This window comes from Ylistrum balloti, unplaced genomic scaffold, assembly GCF_031769215.1.
Source record: "Ylistrum balloti isolate Yb309-2 unplaced genomic scaffold, AGI_CSIRO_Ybal_v1 Utg370138, whole genome shotgun sequence".
Taxonomy (NCBI): Eukaryota; Metazoa; Mollusca; class Bivalvia; order Pectinida; family Pectinidae; genus Ylistrum; species Ylistrum balloti.
The window spans coordinates 1,095,109-1,111,769 of NW_026782146.1; the positions used below are offsets into that span (position 1 = coordinate 1,095,109).

General features: G+C 38.9%; 1 protein-coding gene across 1 annotated transcript in view; it reads left to right on the top strand.

The window, feature by feature from the left end:
• LOC132550645 (integral membrane protein GPR155-like) overlaps positions 1–16,661 on the top strand; it is a 43,099-nt gene that overhangs the window by 19,116 nt on the left and 7,322 nt on the right. The window contains exons 10-15 of the mRNA XM_060214736.1: positions 2,560–2,653; positions 11,963–12,350; positions 13,264–13,580; positions 15,179–15,274; positions 15,713–15,777; positions 16,088–16,135. Coding sequence (XP_060070719.1) covers positions 2,560–2,653; positions 11,963–12,350; positions 13,264–13,580; positions 15,179–15,274; positions 15,713–15,777; positions 16,088–16,135 — 1,008 coding nt within the window. The remainder of the gene's footprint in view (positions 1–2,559; positions 2,654–11,962; positions 12,351–13,263; positions 13,581–15,178; positions 15,275–15,712; positions 15,778–16,087; positions 16,136–16,661) is intronic.

Below are 16,661 nucleotides of genomic sequence, written 5' to 3' on the forward strand. Positions count from 1 at the left end.
GGTTAATTGTATTCTGTACAGGTGTGAACTGTTTGATGTTTTTATGTTTACAGTATTCTGTACAGGTGTGAACTGTTTGATGTTTTCAGGTTTCAGTATTCTGTACAGGTGTGAACTGTTTGATGTTTTCAGGTTAATTGTATTCTGTACAGGTGTGAACTGTTTGATGTTTTTCAGGTTTCAGTATTCTGTACAGGTGTGAACTGTTTGATGTTTTCAGGTTAATTGTATTCTGTACAGGTGTGAACTGTTTGATGTTTTCAGGTTAGTATTTGTAGGTGTCTGTACAGGTGTGAACTGTTTGATGTTTTCAGGTTAATTGTATTCTGTACAGGTGTGAACTGTTTGATGTTTTCAGGTTAATTGTATTCTGTACAGGTGTGAACTGTTTGATGTTTTCAGGTTAATTGTATTCTGTACAGGTGTGAACTGTTTGATGTTTTCAGGTTAATTGTATTCTGTACAGGTGTGAACTGTTTGATGTTTTCAGGTTAATTGTATTCTGTACAGGTGTGAACTGTTTGATGTTTTCAGGTTAATTGTATTCTGTACAGGTGTGAACTGTTTGATGTTTTCAGGTTAATTGTATTCTGTACAGGTGTGAACTGTTTGATGTTTTCAGGTTAATTGTATTCTGTACAGGTGTGAACTGTTTGATGTTTTCAGGTTAATTGTATTCTGTACAGGTGTGAACTGTTTGATGTTTTCAGGTTAATTGTATTCTGTACAGGTGTGAACTGTTTGATGTTTTCAGGTTAATTGTATTCTGTACAGGTGTGAACTGTTTGATGTTTTGTGTATTCTGTACAGGTGTAATTGTATTCTGTACAGGTGTGAACTGTTTGATGTTTTCAGGTTAATTGTATTCTGTACAGGTGTGAACTGTTTGATGTATTTTCAGGTGTGAACTGTTTGATGTTTTCAGTATTCTGTACAGGTGTGAACTGTTTGATGTTTTCAGGTTAATTGTATTCTGTACAGGTGTGAACTGTTTGATGTTTTCAGGTTAATTGTATTCTGTACAGGTGTGAACTGTTTGATGTTTTCAGGTTTCAGTATTCTGTACAGGTGTGAACTGTTTGATGTTTTCAGGTTAATTGTATTCTGTACAGGTGTGAACTGTTTGATGTTTTCAGGTTAATTGTATTCTGTACAGGTGTGAACTGTTTGATGTTTTTCAGGTTTCAGTATTCTGTACAGGTGTGAACTGTTTGATGTTTTCAGGTTTCAGTATTCTGTACAGGTGTGAACTGTTTGATGTTTTCAGGTTAATTGTATTCTGTACAGGTGTGAACTGTTTGATGTTTTCAGGTTAATTGTATTCTGTACAGGTGTGAACTGTTTGATGTTTTCCAGGTTTCAGTATTCTGTACAGGTGTGAACTGTTTGATGTTTTCAGGTTAATTGTATTCTGTACAGGTGTGAACTGTTTGATGTTTTCAGGTTAATTGTATTCTGTACAGGTGTGAACTGTTTGATGTTTTCCAGGTTTCAGTATTCTGTACAGGTGTGAACTGTTTGATGTTTTCAGGTTTCAGTATTCTGTACAGGTGTGAACTGTTTGATGTTTTCAGGTTAGAGTATTCTGTACAGGTGTGAACTGTTTGATGTTTTCAGGTTAATTGTATTCTGTACAGGTGTGAACTGTTTGATGTTTTTCAGGTTTCAGTATTCTGTACAGGTGTGAACTGTTTGATATTTTCAGGTTCCCAGTATTCTGTACAGGTGTGAACTGTTTGATGTTTTTCAGGTTTCAGTATTCTGTACAGGTGTGAACTGTTTGATGTTTTTCAGGTTTCAGTATTCTGTACAGGTGTGAACTGTTTGATGTTTTTCAGGTTTCAGTATTCTGTACAGGTGTGAACTGTTTGATGTTTTTCAGGTTCCCAGTATTCTGTACAGGTGTGAACTGTTTGATGTTTTTTCAGGTTCCCAGTATTCTGTACAGGTGTGAACTGTTTGATGTTTTCCAGGTTCCCAGTATTCTGTACAGGTGTGAACTGTTTGATGTTTTTCAGGTTCCCAGTATTCTATACAGGTGTGAACTGGATGTCAGGTTCCCAGTATTCTGTACAGGTGTGAATTCTGTGTTTGATGTTTTCAGGTTCCCAGTATTCTGTAGAGGTGTGAACTCTGTGTTTGATGTTTTCAGGTTCCCAGTATTCTGTACAGGTGTGAACTCTGTGTTTGATGTTTTCAGGTTCCCAGTATTCTGTAGAGGTGTGAACTCTGTGTTTGATGTTTTTCAGGTTCCCAGTATTCTGTGTTTGATGTTTTCAGGTTCCCAGTATTCTGTAGAGGTGTGAACTCTGTGTTTGATGTTTTTCAGGTTCCCAGTATTCTGTACAGATGTGAACTGTTTGATGTTTTCCAGGTTCCCAGTATTCTATACAGGTGTGAACTGTTTGATGTTTTTCAGGTTCCCAGTATTCTATACAGGTGTGAACTCTGTGTTTGATATTTTTCAGGTTCCCAGTATTCTGTACAGGTGTGAACTGTTTGATGTTTTTCAGGTTCCCAGTATTCTGTTCAGGTGTGAACTGTTTGATGTTTTTTCAGGTTCCCAGTATTCTGTACTGGCATGCTGTTTATTTTGGGATCTCACCACGTCCACGATGAGATTGATCCCTCTTTCCACTATGGATCAGATCAGGTAAATATAGTATTGTAAACCAACTTACTTTTAGAGATACTCATGATCACCGTCTCATTTTTCTAATTATTATAAGTTCACAGCAATTGATTATCTTGAATTCTGAGCCACCATAATTTTTTTCCATGAAGATGGTTTTCATTTAAACCCAGTAATCAGTCCCATTGTGGTAACTAGTAAGCCATGACAGGTGATCTTTACCGAGGATGTTTGAGGGACACGGGACAATAGTGACTTTTCAGACTAAAACGACTTTAATATTGTACAAAACTCATAGAAATAAACCTATCTAATTATCCTTCAAATTCATTAGATGGCTTATATCTTTTGTTTATATACTAATGTAAAGGTTGATACAATTATTTAAAAACATGGTTTTATATATTATGGATGCCACACCACTCCAGACCACACCACTCCAGACTATACCACTCCACATCACACAACTTCAGACTACACCACTCCAGACTATACCACTCCAGACCACACCACTCCAGACTATACCACTCCACATCACACCACTCCAGACCACACCACTCCAAACTATACCACTCCACATCACACCACTCCAGACTACACCACTCCAGACTGTACCACTCCAGACCACACCACTCCAGACTATACCACTCCACATCACACCACTCCAGACTACACCACTCATAACTACACCACTCCAGAGCACACCACTCGAAACTACACCACTCCACATCACACCACTCCATATCACACCACACCACACCACTCCAGACCACACCACTCCACATCACACCACTCCAGACCACACCACTCGAAACTACACCACTCCAGAGCACACCACTCGAAACTACACCACTCCACATCACACCACTCCATATCACACCACACCACTCCAGACCACACCACTCCACATCACACCACTCCAGACCACACCAATCGAAACTACACCACTCAAGAGCACACCACTCGAAACTACACCACTCCACATCACACCACTCCATATCACACCACACCACTCCAGACCACACCACTCCACATCACACCACTCCAGACCACACTACTCGAAACTACACCACTCCAGAGCACACCACTCGAAACTACACCACTCCACATCACACCACTCCATATCACACCACACCACTCCAGACCACACCACTCGAAACTACACCACTCCACATCACACCACTCCATATCACACCACACCACTCCAGACCACACCACTCCACATCACACCACTCCAGACCACACCAATCGAAACTACATCACTCCAGAGCACACCACTCAAAACTACACCACTCCACATCACACCACTCCATATCACACCACACCACTCCAGACCACACCACTCCACATCACACCACTCCAGACCACACCAATCGAAACTACACCACTCAAGAGCACACCACTCAAAACTACGCCACTCCACATCACACCACTCCAGACCACACTACTCGAAACTACACCACTCCAAACCACACCACTCCACATCACACCACTCGAAACTACACCACTCCACATCACACCACTCGAAACTACACCACTCCACATCACACCACTCCACATCACACCACTCTAAACTACACCACTCCAAATCACACCACTCCAGACCACACCACTCCACATCACATAACTCCACATCACACCACTCCAGACTACACCACTCCAGACCACACCACGTCAGACCACACAACTCCAGACCACACCACTTCAGACCACACAACTCCAGACCACACCACTTCAGACCACACAACTCCAGACCACACCACTTCAGACCACACAACTCCAGACCACACCACTATAGACCACACCTCCAGACTACACTACTCTAGACTATACAACTAGACCAGTAGAAAACCAAAGGTAAATCAAAAAGAAGTTACTATAACTTGAAGACTTTGTTACTCATATCTTTGATAATGAAATTCAGAACATCAAATAAATTTACCTAAGAGAATGTTTCGAGGCCATTAAGAACAAATATTCCCTTAAATCAGCCTCTCTGCTGTTGAGTTTAAGTATCTTTTTCCTCATTCCTTTATTATCCTTGTGGAAAAAAAATGTTGAGAAAATACAGATTATGATATATGTCCCAATTGACCTTGTCTTAATTCTGTTTTCCACACCTAGGGATCGTCTTTGTAGATTACAGAGTTGTCCCTATTGACCTTGTCTTAATTCTGTTTTCCACACCTAGGGATCGTCCTTGTAGATTACAGAGTTGTCTGTCCCTGCTGACCTTGTGTTAATTCTGTTTTCCACACCTAGGGTATAGAGTTGTCCCTATTGACCTTGTCTTAATTCTGTTTTCCACACCTAGGGATCGTCCTTGTGGATTATAGAGTTGTCCCTGCTGACCTTGTCTTAATTCTGTTTTCCACACCTAGGGATTGTCCTTGTGGATTATAGAGTTGTCTGTCCCTATTGACCTTGTCTTAATTCTGTTTTCAACATCTAGGTATCGTCCTTGTGGATTACAGAATTGTCTGTCCCTATTGACCTTGTGTTAATTCTGTTTTCCACACCTAGGGTATCGTCCTTGTGGATTACAGAGTTGTCCCTATTGACCTTGTCTTAATTCTGTTTTCCACACTAGGGTATCGTCCTTGTGGATTACAGAGTTGTCACTATTGACCTTGTGTTAATTCTGTTTTCAACACCTAGGGTATTGTCCTTTTGGATTATAGAGTTGTCCCTATTGACCTTGTCTTAATTCTGTTTTCAACACCTAGGGTATTGTCCTTTTGGATTACAGAGTTGTCCCTATTGACCTTGTGTGAATACTGTTTTCAACACCTAGGGTATCGTCCTTTTGGATTACAGAGTTGTCCCTATTGACCTTGTGTTAATTCTGTTTTCAACACCTAGGGTATCGTCCTTGTGGATTACAGAGTTGTCACTATTGACCTTGTCTTAATTCTGTTTTCAACACCTAGGGTATCGTCCTTGTCTTAATTCTGATTCAACACCTAGGGATCGTCCTTTTGGTTGTCCCTATTGACCTTGTCTTAATTCTGTTTTCCACACCTAGGGTATCGTCCTTTTGGATTACAGAGTTGTCCCTATTGACCTTGTCTTAATTCTGTTTTCAACACCTAGGGTATCGTCCTTGTGGATTACAGAGTTGTCACTATTGACCTTGTCTTAATTCTGTTTTCAACACCTAGGGTATCGTCCTTTTGGATTACAGAGTTGTCCCTATTGACCTTGTCTTAATTCTGTTTTCCACACCTAGGGTATCGTCCTTTTGGATTACAGAGTTGTCCCTATTGACCTTGTCTTAATTCTGTTTTCCACACCTAGGGTATCGTCCTTTTGGATTACAGAGTTGTCCCTATTGACCTTGTCTTAATTATGTTTTCCACACCTAGGGTATCGTCCTTTTGGATTACAGAGTTGTCACAATTGACCTTGTCTTAATTATGTTTTCCACACCTAGGGTATCGTCCTTTTGGATTACAGAGTTGTCCCTATTGACCTTGTCTTAATTCTGTTTTCAACACCTAGGGTATCGTCCTTGTGGATTTCCCTAGTTACCTTGTGTTAATTCTGTTTTCCACACCTAGGATATCGTCCTTTTGGATTAAAGAGTTGTCCCTATTGACCTTGTCTTAATTCTGTTTTCAACACCTAGCTAGGGTGTCGTCCTTGTGGATTATAGAGTTGTCCCTATTGACCTTGTCTTAATTCTGTTTTCAACACCTAGCTAGGGTGTCGTCCTTGTGGATTACAGAGTTGTCCCTATTGACCTTGTCTTAATTCTGTTTTCAACACCTAGGGTATTGTCCTTGTGGATTACAGAGTTGTCCCTATTGACCTTGTCTTAATTCTGTTTTCAACACCTAGGGTATCGTCCTTGTGGATTACAGAGTTGTCACTATTGACCTTGTGTTAATTCTGTTTTCAACACCTAGGGTATTGTCCTTTTGGATTACAGAGTTGTCCCTATTGACCTGGTCTTAATTCTGTTTTCAACACCTAGGGTATCGTCCTGATTACAGAGTTGTCTGTCCCTAGTTGACCTTGTGTTAATTCTGTTTTCCACACCTAGGGTATCGTCCTTTTGGATTACAGAGTTGTCCCTATTGACCTTGTCTTAATTCTGTTTTCAACACCTAGGGTATCGTCCTTGTGGATTACAGAGTTGTCACTATTGACCTTGTGTTAATTCTGTTTTCAACACCTAGGGTATCGTCCTTTTGGATTACAGAGTTGTCCCTATTGACCTTGTCTTAATTCTGTTTTCCACACCTAGGGTATCGTCCTTTTGGATTACAGAGTTGTCCCTATTGACCTTGTCTTAATTCTGTTTTCCACACCTAGGGTATCGTCCTTTTGGATTACAGAGTTGTCCCTATTGACCTTGTCTTAATTCTGTTTTCAACACCTAGGGTATCGTCCTTGTGGATTACAGAGTTGTCCCTATTGACCTTGTCTTAATTCTGTTTTCCACACCTAGGGTATCGTCCTTTTGGATTACAGTTGTCCCTATTGACCTTGTCTTAATTCTGTTTTCAACACCTAGGGTATCGTCCTTGTGGATTACAGAGTTGTCCCTATTGACCTTGTCTTAATTCTGTTTTCAACACCTTGTCCTTGTGGATTCAGAGTTGTCCCTATTGACCTTGTCTTAATTCTGTTTTCAACACCTAGGGTATCGTCCTTTTGGATTACAGAGTTGTCCCTATTGACCTTGTCTTAATTCTGTTTTCAACACCTAGGGTATCGTCCTTGTGGATTACAGAGTTGTCACTATTGACCTTGTGTTAATTCTGTTTTCCACACCTAGGGTATTGTCCTTTTGGATTATAGAGTTGTCCCTATTGACCTTGTCTTAATTCTGTTTTCAACACCTAGGGTATCGTCCTTGTGGATTACAGAGTTGTCACTATTGACCTTGTGTTAATTCTGTTTTCAACACCTAGGGTATCGTCCTTTTGGATTACAGAGTTGTCCCTATTGACCTTGTCTTAATTCTGTTTTCAACACCTAGGGTATCGTCCTTGTGGATTACAGAGTTGTCCCTATTGACCTTGTCTTAATTCTGTTTTCAACACCTAGGGTATCGTCCTTGTGGATTACAGACCTTGTCTTAATTCTGTTGTCGTCCTACAGAGTTGTCCCTATTGACCTTGTCTTAATTCTGTTTTCCACACCTAGGGTATCGTCCTTTTGGATTACAGAGTTGTCTCTATTGACCTTGTCTTAATTCTGTTTTCAACACCTAGGGTATCGTCCTTGTGGATTACAGAGAGAGTTGTCACTATTGACCTTGTCTTAATTCTGTTTTCCACACCTAGGGTATCGTCCTTTTGGATTACAGAGTTGTCCCTATTGACCTTGTCTTAATTCTGTTTTCCACACCTAGGGTATCGTCCTTTTGGATTACAGAGTTGTCCCTATTGACCTTGTCTTAATTCTGTTTTCAACACCTAGGGTATCGTCCTTTTGGATTACAGAGTTGTCCCTATTGACCTTGTCTTAATTCTGTTTTCAACACCTAGGGTATCGTCCTTTTGGATTACAGAGTTGTCCCTATTGACCTTGTCTTAATTCTGTTTTCAACACCTAGGGTATTGTCCTTTTGGATTACAGAGTTGTCCCTATTGACCTTGTCTTAATTCTGTTTTCAACATCTAGGTATCGTTCTTGTGGATTACAGAGTTGTCCCTATTGACCTTGTCTTAATTCTGTTTTCAACACCTAGGGTATTGTCCTTGTGGATTACAGAGTTGTCCCTATTGACCTTGTCTTAATTCTGTTTTCAACACCTAGGGTATCGTCCTTGTGGATTACAGAGTTGTCCCTATTGACCTTGTCTTAATTCTGTTTTATTGTCCTTGTGGATTTGTCCCTATTGACCTTGTTTTCCACACCTAGGGATTGTCCTTGTGGATTATAGAGTTGTCCCTATTGACCTTGTCTTAATTCTGTTTTCAACACCTAGGGTATTGTCCTTTTGGATTACAGAGTTGTCCCTATTGACCTTGTCTTAATTCTGTTTTCAACACCTAGGGTATCGTCCTTGTGGATTACAGAGTTGTCTGTCCCTAGTTACCTTGTGTTAATTCTGTTTTCCACACCTAGGATATCGTCCTTTTGGATTACAGAGTTGTCCCTATTGACCTTGTCTTAATTCTGTTTTCAACACCTAGGGTATCGTCCTTGTGGATTACAGAGTTTTGTTGTCCCTATTGACCTTGTCTTAATTCTGTTTTCAACATCTAGGTATCGTTCTTGTGGATTACAGAGTTGTCCCTATTGACCTTGTCTTAATTCTGTTTTCAACACCTAGGGTATCGTCCTTTTGGATTACAGAGTTGTCCCTATTGACCTTGTCTTAATTATGTTTTCCACACCTAGGGTATCGTCCTTTTGGATTACAGAGTTGTCACTATTGACCTTGTGTTAATTATGTTTTCCACACCTAGGGTATCGTCCTTTTGGATTACAGAGTTGTCCCTATTGACCTTGTCTTAATTCTGTTTTCAACACCTAGGGTATCGTCCTTGTGGATTACAGAGTTGTCTGTCCCTAGTTACCTTGTGTTAATTCTGTTTTCCACACCTAGGATATCGTCCTTTTGGATTAAAGAGTTGTCCCTATTGACCTTGTCTTAATTCTGTTTTCAACACCTAGCTAGGGTGTCGTCCTTGTGGATTATAGAGTTGTCCCTATTGACCTTGTCTTAATTCTGTTTTCAACACCTAGCTAGGGTGTCGTCCTTGTGGATTACAGAGTTGTCCCTATTGACCTTGTCTTAATTCTGTTTTCAACACCTAGGGTATTGTCCTTGTGGATTACAGAGTTGTCCCTATTGACCTTGTCTTAATTCTGTTTTCAACACCTAGGGTATTGTTCTTGTGGATTACAGAGTTGTCACTATTGACCTTGTGTTAATTCTGTTTTCTGCACCTAGGGTATTGTCCTTTTGGATTACAGAGTTGTCCCTATTGACCTTGTCTTAATTCTGTTTTCAACACCTAGGGTATCGTCCTTGTGGATTACAGAGTTGTCTGTCCTGACCTTGTGTTAATTCTGTTTTCCACACCTAGGGTATCGTCCTTTTGGATTACAGAGTTGTCCCTATTGACCTTGTCTTAATTCTGTTTTCAACACCTAGGGTATCGTCCTTGTGGATTACAGAGTTGTCTCTATTGACCTTGTGTTAATTCTGTTTTCAACACCTAGGGTATCGTCCTTTTGGATTACAGAGTTGTCCCTATTGACCTTGTCTTAATTCTGTTTTCCACACCTAGGGTATCGTCCTTTTGGATTACAGAGTTGTCCCTATTGACCTTGTCTTAATTCTGTTTTCCACACCTAGGGTATCGTCCTTGTGGATTACAGAGTTGTCCCTATTGACCTTGTCTTAATTCTGTTTTCCACACCTAGGGTATCGTCCTTTTGGATTACAGAGTTGTCCCTATTGACCTTGTCTTAATTCTGTTTTCCACACCTAGGGTATCGTCCTTGTGGATTACAGAGTTGTCCCTATTGCCCTTGTCTTAATTCTGTTTTCAACACCTAAGGTATGTTCTTGTGGATTACAGAGTTGTCACTATTGACCTTGTGTTAATTCTGTTTTCCACACCTAGGATATCGTCCTTTTGGATTACAGAGTTGTCCCTATTGACCTTGTCTTAATTCTGTTTTCAACACCTAGGGTATCGTCCTTGTGGATTACAGAGTTGTCACTATTGACCTTGTGTTAATTCTGTTTTCAACACCTAGGGAATCTTCCTTGTGGATTACAGAGTTGTCACTATTGACCTTGTCTTAATTCTGTTTTCAACACCTAGGGTATCGTCCTTTTGGATTACAGAGTTGTCCCTATTGACCTTGTCTTAATTCTGTTTTCCACACCTAGGGTATCGTCCTTTTGGATTACAGAGTTGTCCCTATTGACCTTGTGTTAATTCTGTTTTCAACACCTAGGGTATCGTCCTTTTGGATTACAGAGTTGTCCCTATTGACCTTGTCTTAATTCTGTTTTCAACACCTAGGGTATCGTCCTTTTGGATTACAGAGTTGTCCCTATTGACCTTGTCTTAATTCTGTTTTCCACACCTAGGGTATCGTCCTTTTGGATTACAGAGTTGTCCCTATTGACCTTGTCTTAATTCTGTTTTCCACACCTAGGGTATCGTCCTTTTGGATTACAGAGTTGTCCCTATTGACCTTGTCTTAATTCTGTTTTCCACACCTAGGGTATCGTCCTTTTGGATTACAGAGTTGTCCCTATTGACCTTGTCTTAATTCTGTTTTCCACACCTAGGGTATCGTCCTTTTGGATTACAGAGTTGTCCCTATTGACCTTGTCTTAATTCTGTTTTCCACACCTAGGGTATCGTCCTTTTGGATTACAGAGTTGTCCCTATTGACCTTGTCTTAATTCTGTTTTCAACACCTAGGGTATCGTCCTTGTGGATTACAGAGTTGTACCTAGGATATCGTCCTTTTGGATTAAAGAGTTGTCCCTATTGACCTTGTCTTAATTCTGTTTTCAACACCTAGCTAGGGTGTCGTCCTTGTGGATTATAGAGTTGTCCCTATTGACCTTGTCTTAATTCTGTTTTCAACACCTAGGGTATTGTCCTTGTGGATTACAGAGTTGTCCCTATTGACCTTGTCTTAATTCTGTTTTCAACACCTAGGGTATTGTCCTTGTGGATTACAGAGTTGTCCCTATTGACCTTGTCTTAATTCTGTTTTCAACACCTAGGGTATTGTCCTTGTGGATTACAGAGTTGTCCCTATTGACCTTGTCTTAATTCTGTTTTCAACACCTAGGGTATTGTCCTTGTGGATTACAGAGTTGTCCCTATTGACCTTGTCTTAATTCTGTTTTCAACACCTAGGGTATTGTCCTTGTGGATTACAGAGTTGTCCCTATTGACCTTGTCTTAATTCTGTTTTCAACACCTAGGGTATTGTTCTTGTGGATTACAGAGTTGTCACTATTGACCTTGTGTTAATTCTGTTTTCTGCACCTAGGGTATTGTCCTTTTGGATTACAGAGTTGTCCCTATTGACCTTGTCTTAATTCTGTTTTCAACACCTAGGGTATCGTCCTTGTGGATTACAGAGTTGTCCCTATTGACCTTGTGTTAATTCTGTTTTCCACACCTAGGGTATCGTCCTTTTGGATTACAGAGTTGTCCCTATTGACCTTGTCTTAATTCTGTTTTCCACACCTAGGGATCGTCCTTGTGGATTATTGAGTTGTCCCTATTGACCTTGTCTTAATTCTGTTTTTCAACACCTAGGGGATTGTCCAATTTTTGATGACATCAGAATATTTTGATAACTGTGTGCATTGTTGTTGTTTTTCAGACTATCTTTTCTGTGGTGGTGCTTGTACTGTGTAGTGTGATTAACATTGTGTGTCTCATACTAAAACAGAGGAACAACAGGATACGATCTGAGTCCCGTGTCACGCTAGACTCCGATGGTTCAGGAGACAGCACAACTCTACGTCGACAAAGAGCACACAGAAAAGTGTACAAGCCAACTAAACACATGAAATCATCATCCAACAATAGTTCTAGTAGATTTTCCTCATCTGGTGTACAAACCGATATTGAAGATATGAGTAGTGGCAGGTTTGTCTCGTCTGGCTCTTTAGAGGACAGTGGCTCACTGAGTGTGAATTCTCAGTGTGAACAACGCCAAGCAGAAAACAAACAGAACTGTGATAGCTGTACGGGTGGATGTTACCAAGGTAACTGTATATGTAGTATCAAGTTCAAGGTCATTATATCTAAACATTGAAAAATTACGGTCAGAAATCATATGAGGAAATGAATTGTGCCCTGCAACAAAAAATATTATGAAAATTCTTATAAAAATCATCCGTTTGGATGTATACATTTTTAGTACCTTTATTTTAAATTTAACAAATCCTATATGTTAGCTTCCTATTTAAGGTTCTCCGATTGATAAGCTCATTCATATAGAATTCAGGCATACCACATTTAGTACCTTTATTTTAAATTTAACAAATCCTATATGTTAGCTTCCTATTTAAGGTTCTCCGATTGATAAGCTCATTCATATAGAATTCAGGCATACCACAGCTAATATCTGAGTTTTGGTTACAAAACTCATTTTAATTTGTTACTTGTTGATTCACCATTATTCCAACAAAATTGTGCCAAATGATATACAGCAAACTGTTCTGAGAGACATTCTCAGAAAGAAAAACCTGTACTGAGAGACCATCTTAGGAAGTTAAACCTGTACTGAGAGACCATCTTAGGAAGTTAAAACTGTAGTGAGAGACAATCTTAGAAAGTTCAACTGATACTGAAAGACCATCTTAGAAAGTTACCTGTACTGAGAGACCATCTTAGGAAGTTAAAACTGTAGTGAGAGACAATCTTAGAAAGTTAAACTGATACTGAAAGACCATCTTAAGAAGTTAAACCTGTACTGAGAGACCATCTTAAGAAGTTAAACTTGTACTAAGAAATCATCGTAGAAAGTAAAAAGCTGTGATGAGAGATCATCTTTAAAGATGTGAAATGAATGTTAGTGTGAGTGATATGTTGTAACATTACTGTAATTTACAATTTGGATGTACATGGTCTTGCAATACACGTGGTCTCTTAGACTGATTTAAAATGATGTTTCAGATAAAGACTTTGAAGACATTGTGCCATTCCCAAGTGAGAGAGACAACTTACTCTCTTCAGAGAATTCCTCCATTAGTGACACATCTACTCTACAGGAGAATCTCGAGGATAAAGTATGCAAGTATGGCACCTGTAACAAAGACCAGAGACGAGCTTGTGCCCGATTGGTCAGATCATATCATGCTGATACAGCTCTTATCCAATCAGAAGAGTCAGGCGTGACTATAACCAAGAAGTCCCCCACCAAATCAAACAATAATTTCCAGAGTGGAAAGTTCATGATCCTGTTGATATGTAACCAGGTGTCCATGATTGTGGTGAGTAAATGTTTTGGTGCCGACAGGAAAATGTAATTATGATGTCCATCCATCTACATTTTGGTCCTTCCATACTTTATCTTTAACATGCCAATGTATCAAAAGTAGGTCACCCCTACTTAATTTTTAGCCTTTGATCTAAAGAATAAGGTTTTTCTGGGCTTCACTTCCTACATAACTCATTAATTTGCATGCTAACTTGAACTGTGTATCTTGGGTATGTGTCAACTTTGTACATCACTCTGACCATCGATCTGTTGTTCTTGTATGACCGCTTGTACTACACTCGTTACTTGTCAAACAAGATGGACGTTACTTAATTTCTCTACATTAATACCACCAAATGTAATCAAATGGCAGGCAGTGAAGAATGATAATGATATGATTAATAAGAAGAAACACTAGTCTGAATTACAACCAGTAGAATTTGTAACACTTACAAACTCTAAGTTGACTAAGTAGTTAGAGATTATGAAACTGGTATTTATGTGTGAAGGATCTGTTCCTGTGTAGTCTTGTTTCTATATTTCTAGGGTCTGTCCCTGTGTTCTTGTTTCTATATTTCTAGGGTCTGTTCCTGTGTGTTCTTGTTTCTATATTTCTAGGGTCTGTCCCTGTGTATTCTTGTCTCTATATTTCGAGGGTCTGTCCCTGTGTTCTTGTTTCTATATTTCTAGGGTCTGTCCCTGTGTTCTTGTTTCTATATTTCTAGGGTCTGTTCCTGTGTGTTCTTGTTTCTATATTTCTAGGGTCTGTTCCTGTGTAGTCTTGTTTCTATATTTCTAGGGTCTGTCCCTGTGTTCTTGTTTCTATATTTCTAGGGTCTGTTCCTGTGTAGTCTTGTTTCTATATTTCTAGGGTCTGTTCCTGTGTAGTCTTGTTTCTATATTTCTAGGGTCTGTTCCTGTGTAGTCTTGTTTCTATATTTCTAGGGTCTGTCCCTGTGTAGACTTGTATATATATTTCTAGGGTCTGTTCCTGTGTAGTCTTGTTTCTATATTTCTAGGGTCTGTCCCTGTGTAGTCTTGTTTCTATATTTCTAGGGTCTGTTCCTGTGTAGTCTTGTTTCTATATTTCTAGGGTCTGTCCCTGTGTAGACTTGTATATATATTTCTAGGGTCTGTTCCTGTGTAGTCTTGTTTCTATATTTCTAGGGTCTGTCCCTGTGTAGACTTATATATATATTTCTAGGGTCTGTCCCTGTGTATTCTTGTTTCTATATTTCTAGGGTCTGTCCCTGTGTAATCTTGTTTCTATATTTCTAGGGTCTGTTCCTGTGTATTCTTGTTTCTATATTTCTAGTGTCTGTTCCTGTGTAGTCTTGTTTCTATATTTCTAGGGTCTGTTCCTGTGTAGTCTTGTTTCTATATTTCTAGGGTCTGTTCCTGTGTAGTCTTGTTTCTATATTTCTAGGGTCTGTCCCTGTGTAGTCTTGTTTCTATATTTCTAGGGTCTGTTCCTGTGTAGTCTTGTTTCTATATTTCTAGGGTCTGTCCCTGTGTAGACTTGTATATATATTTCTAGGGTCTGTTCCTGTGTAGTCTTGTTTCTATATTTCTAGGGTCTGTCCCTGTGTAGTCTTGTTTCTATATTTCTAGGGTCTGTTCCTGTGTAGTTGGAGGCTGATGAACAATAATAAGTCAGGTATCTATGTGGAGATTGAATTCCTGGATGGTGTTTTCAACTATGGCCAGGTAAGTTATTCTGAAATTAGCAACAGACGAGACTAACACTCTATTTGTACGATACTTAATTTCAATTTACATCCATGACAAACAGAACAGATTACCTAAGTTATGGGTTAAAAAATCTTCATAATTAAATATGATTCTGTTTAGTCAGGAACATGCCTGATTTCTGTGCAATATAAATTAAATGTGAGTCAATTTGTCAGGAACTAACCTGAGTTCTGTGTTGATGTAAAAATCTTCATAATTAAATATGAGTGTTTATAGTCATGAACTTAACAGGGTTATGTTATATTTAAAAATCATTATGATTAAATATGAACCTGTTTAGTCTAAAACTTACCTGAGTTATTTGTTATAAAAAGTGATTAGAGTTAAATGTGATTCTGTTAAGTCCTAACATCTTACAACACAATGTTAACCAAGCTTTCTCTCTGATTACAGGGATTTTTGCTTCTTGCCATATTTGGATTTGATACAAAGTTTATCTTCTTGCCCTGCATCAGAAAGTAAGTACAGTAAACCACTAGTGATCAGATGATTAAAATACACTTGTTATAACTGTATGTTCTTTCTTTCTTTAATTCTGTAATTTTCCACAAATTCATTCTTCACAGAACTCTAGAATTCTAGAAAAGGTGAAAATGATGCCTTTCATACAACATAATAATTGTCACCCTACTAAATATATATCGTACTGAGTCAACCCTGTAAATGTTTCTAACAATTGGCTTCTACTAATTAAAATCTGCAAATTTGAAGCTGAATAAATCTAAGATACAAACAATGTACATTGTGTATGTTTTTTTCTTTCTCCAGTTTCTTCCTGAATAGTAACATAAAATGGTTGAATATTTTGTGTTTGAGGTAACCATTTTGTACAATTTTGGTGTCCGCTTATACATATTGTGCATAAATTATGTAAATTGATCGTCGTGGTGGAAAATATTGCTCATATTCACAGCAGCTTCTGTGTTCTTCTATCTAGTTGTAGCATCTCAGAAATTTTACAAATTTTATAAGCGGCCAACTTTAGTTTACAGAAAAAACATTTCTAATTGATGCAAACAGTGTACCCTATAGTCCTAAACAAGACTGACATATCTGGTCAATTCACCATCACTTGTTGATCTGGTTTTTTGTTTTGTTTTTTTTGTTTTTGTTTATTTTTTTCTCTCATAATACTCATTATATGATTAGTTTAACCAAACATCAGTGCATTCTGAATTGATTTGACTTTTGACCTTCATACCATTCGGGCTCAGTTACAGACCACCTTACGACTCTTTTTTAGGTTACCAGCCATTCCCCCTTCATTTCATTGGGATTGACATATATAGTTACCCATGTCTGTCTGGCGGTCCATTCCATTACAAACCAGTGTCATATTTTG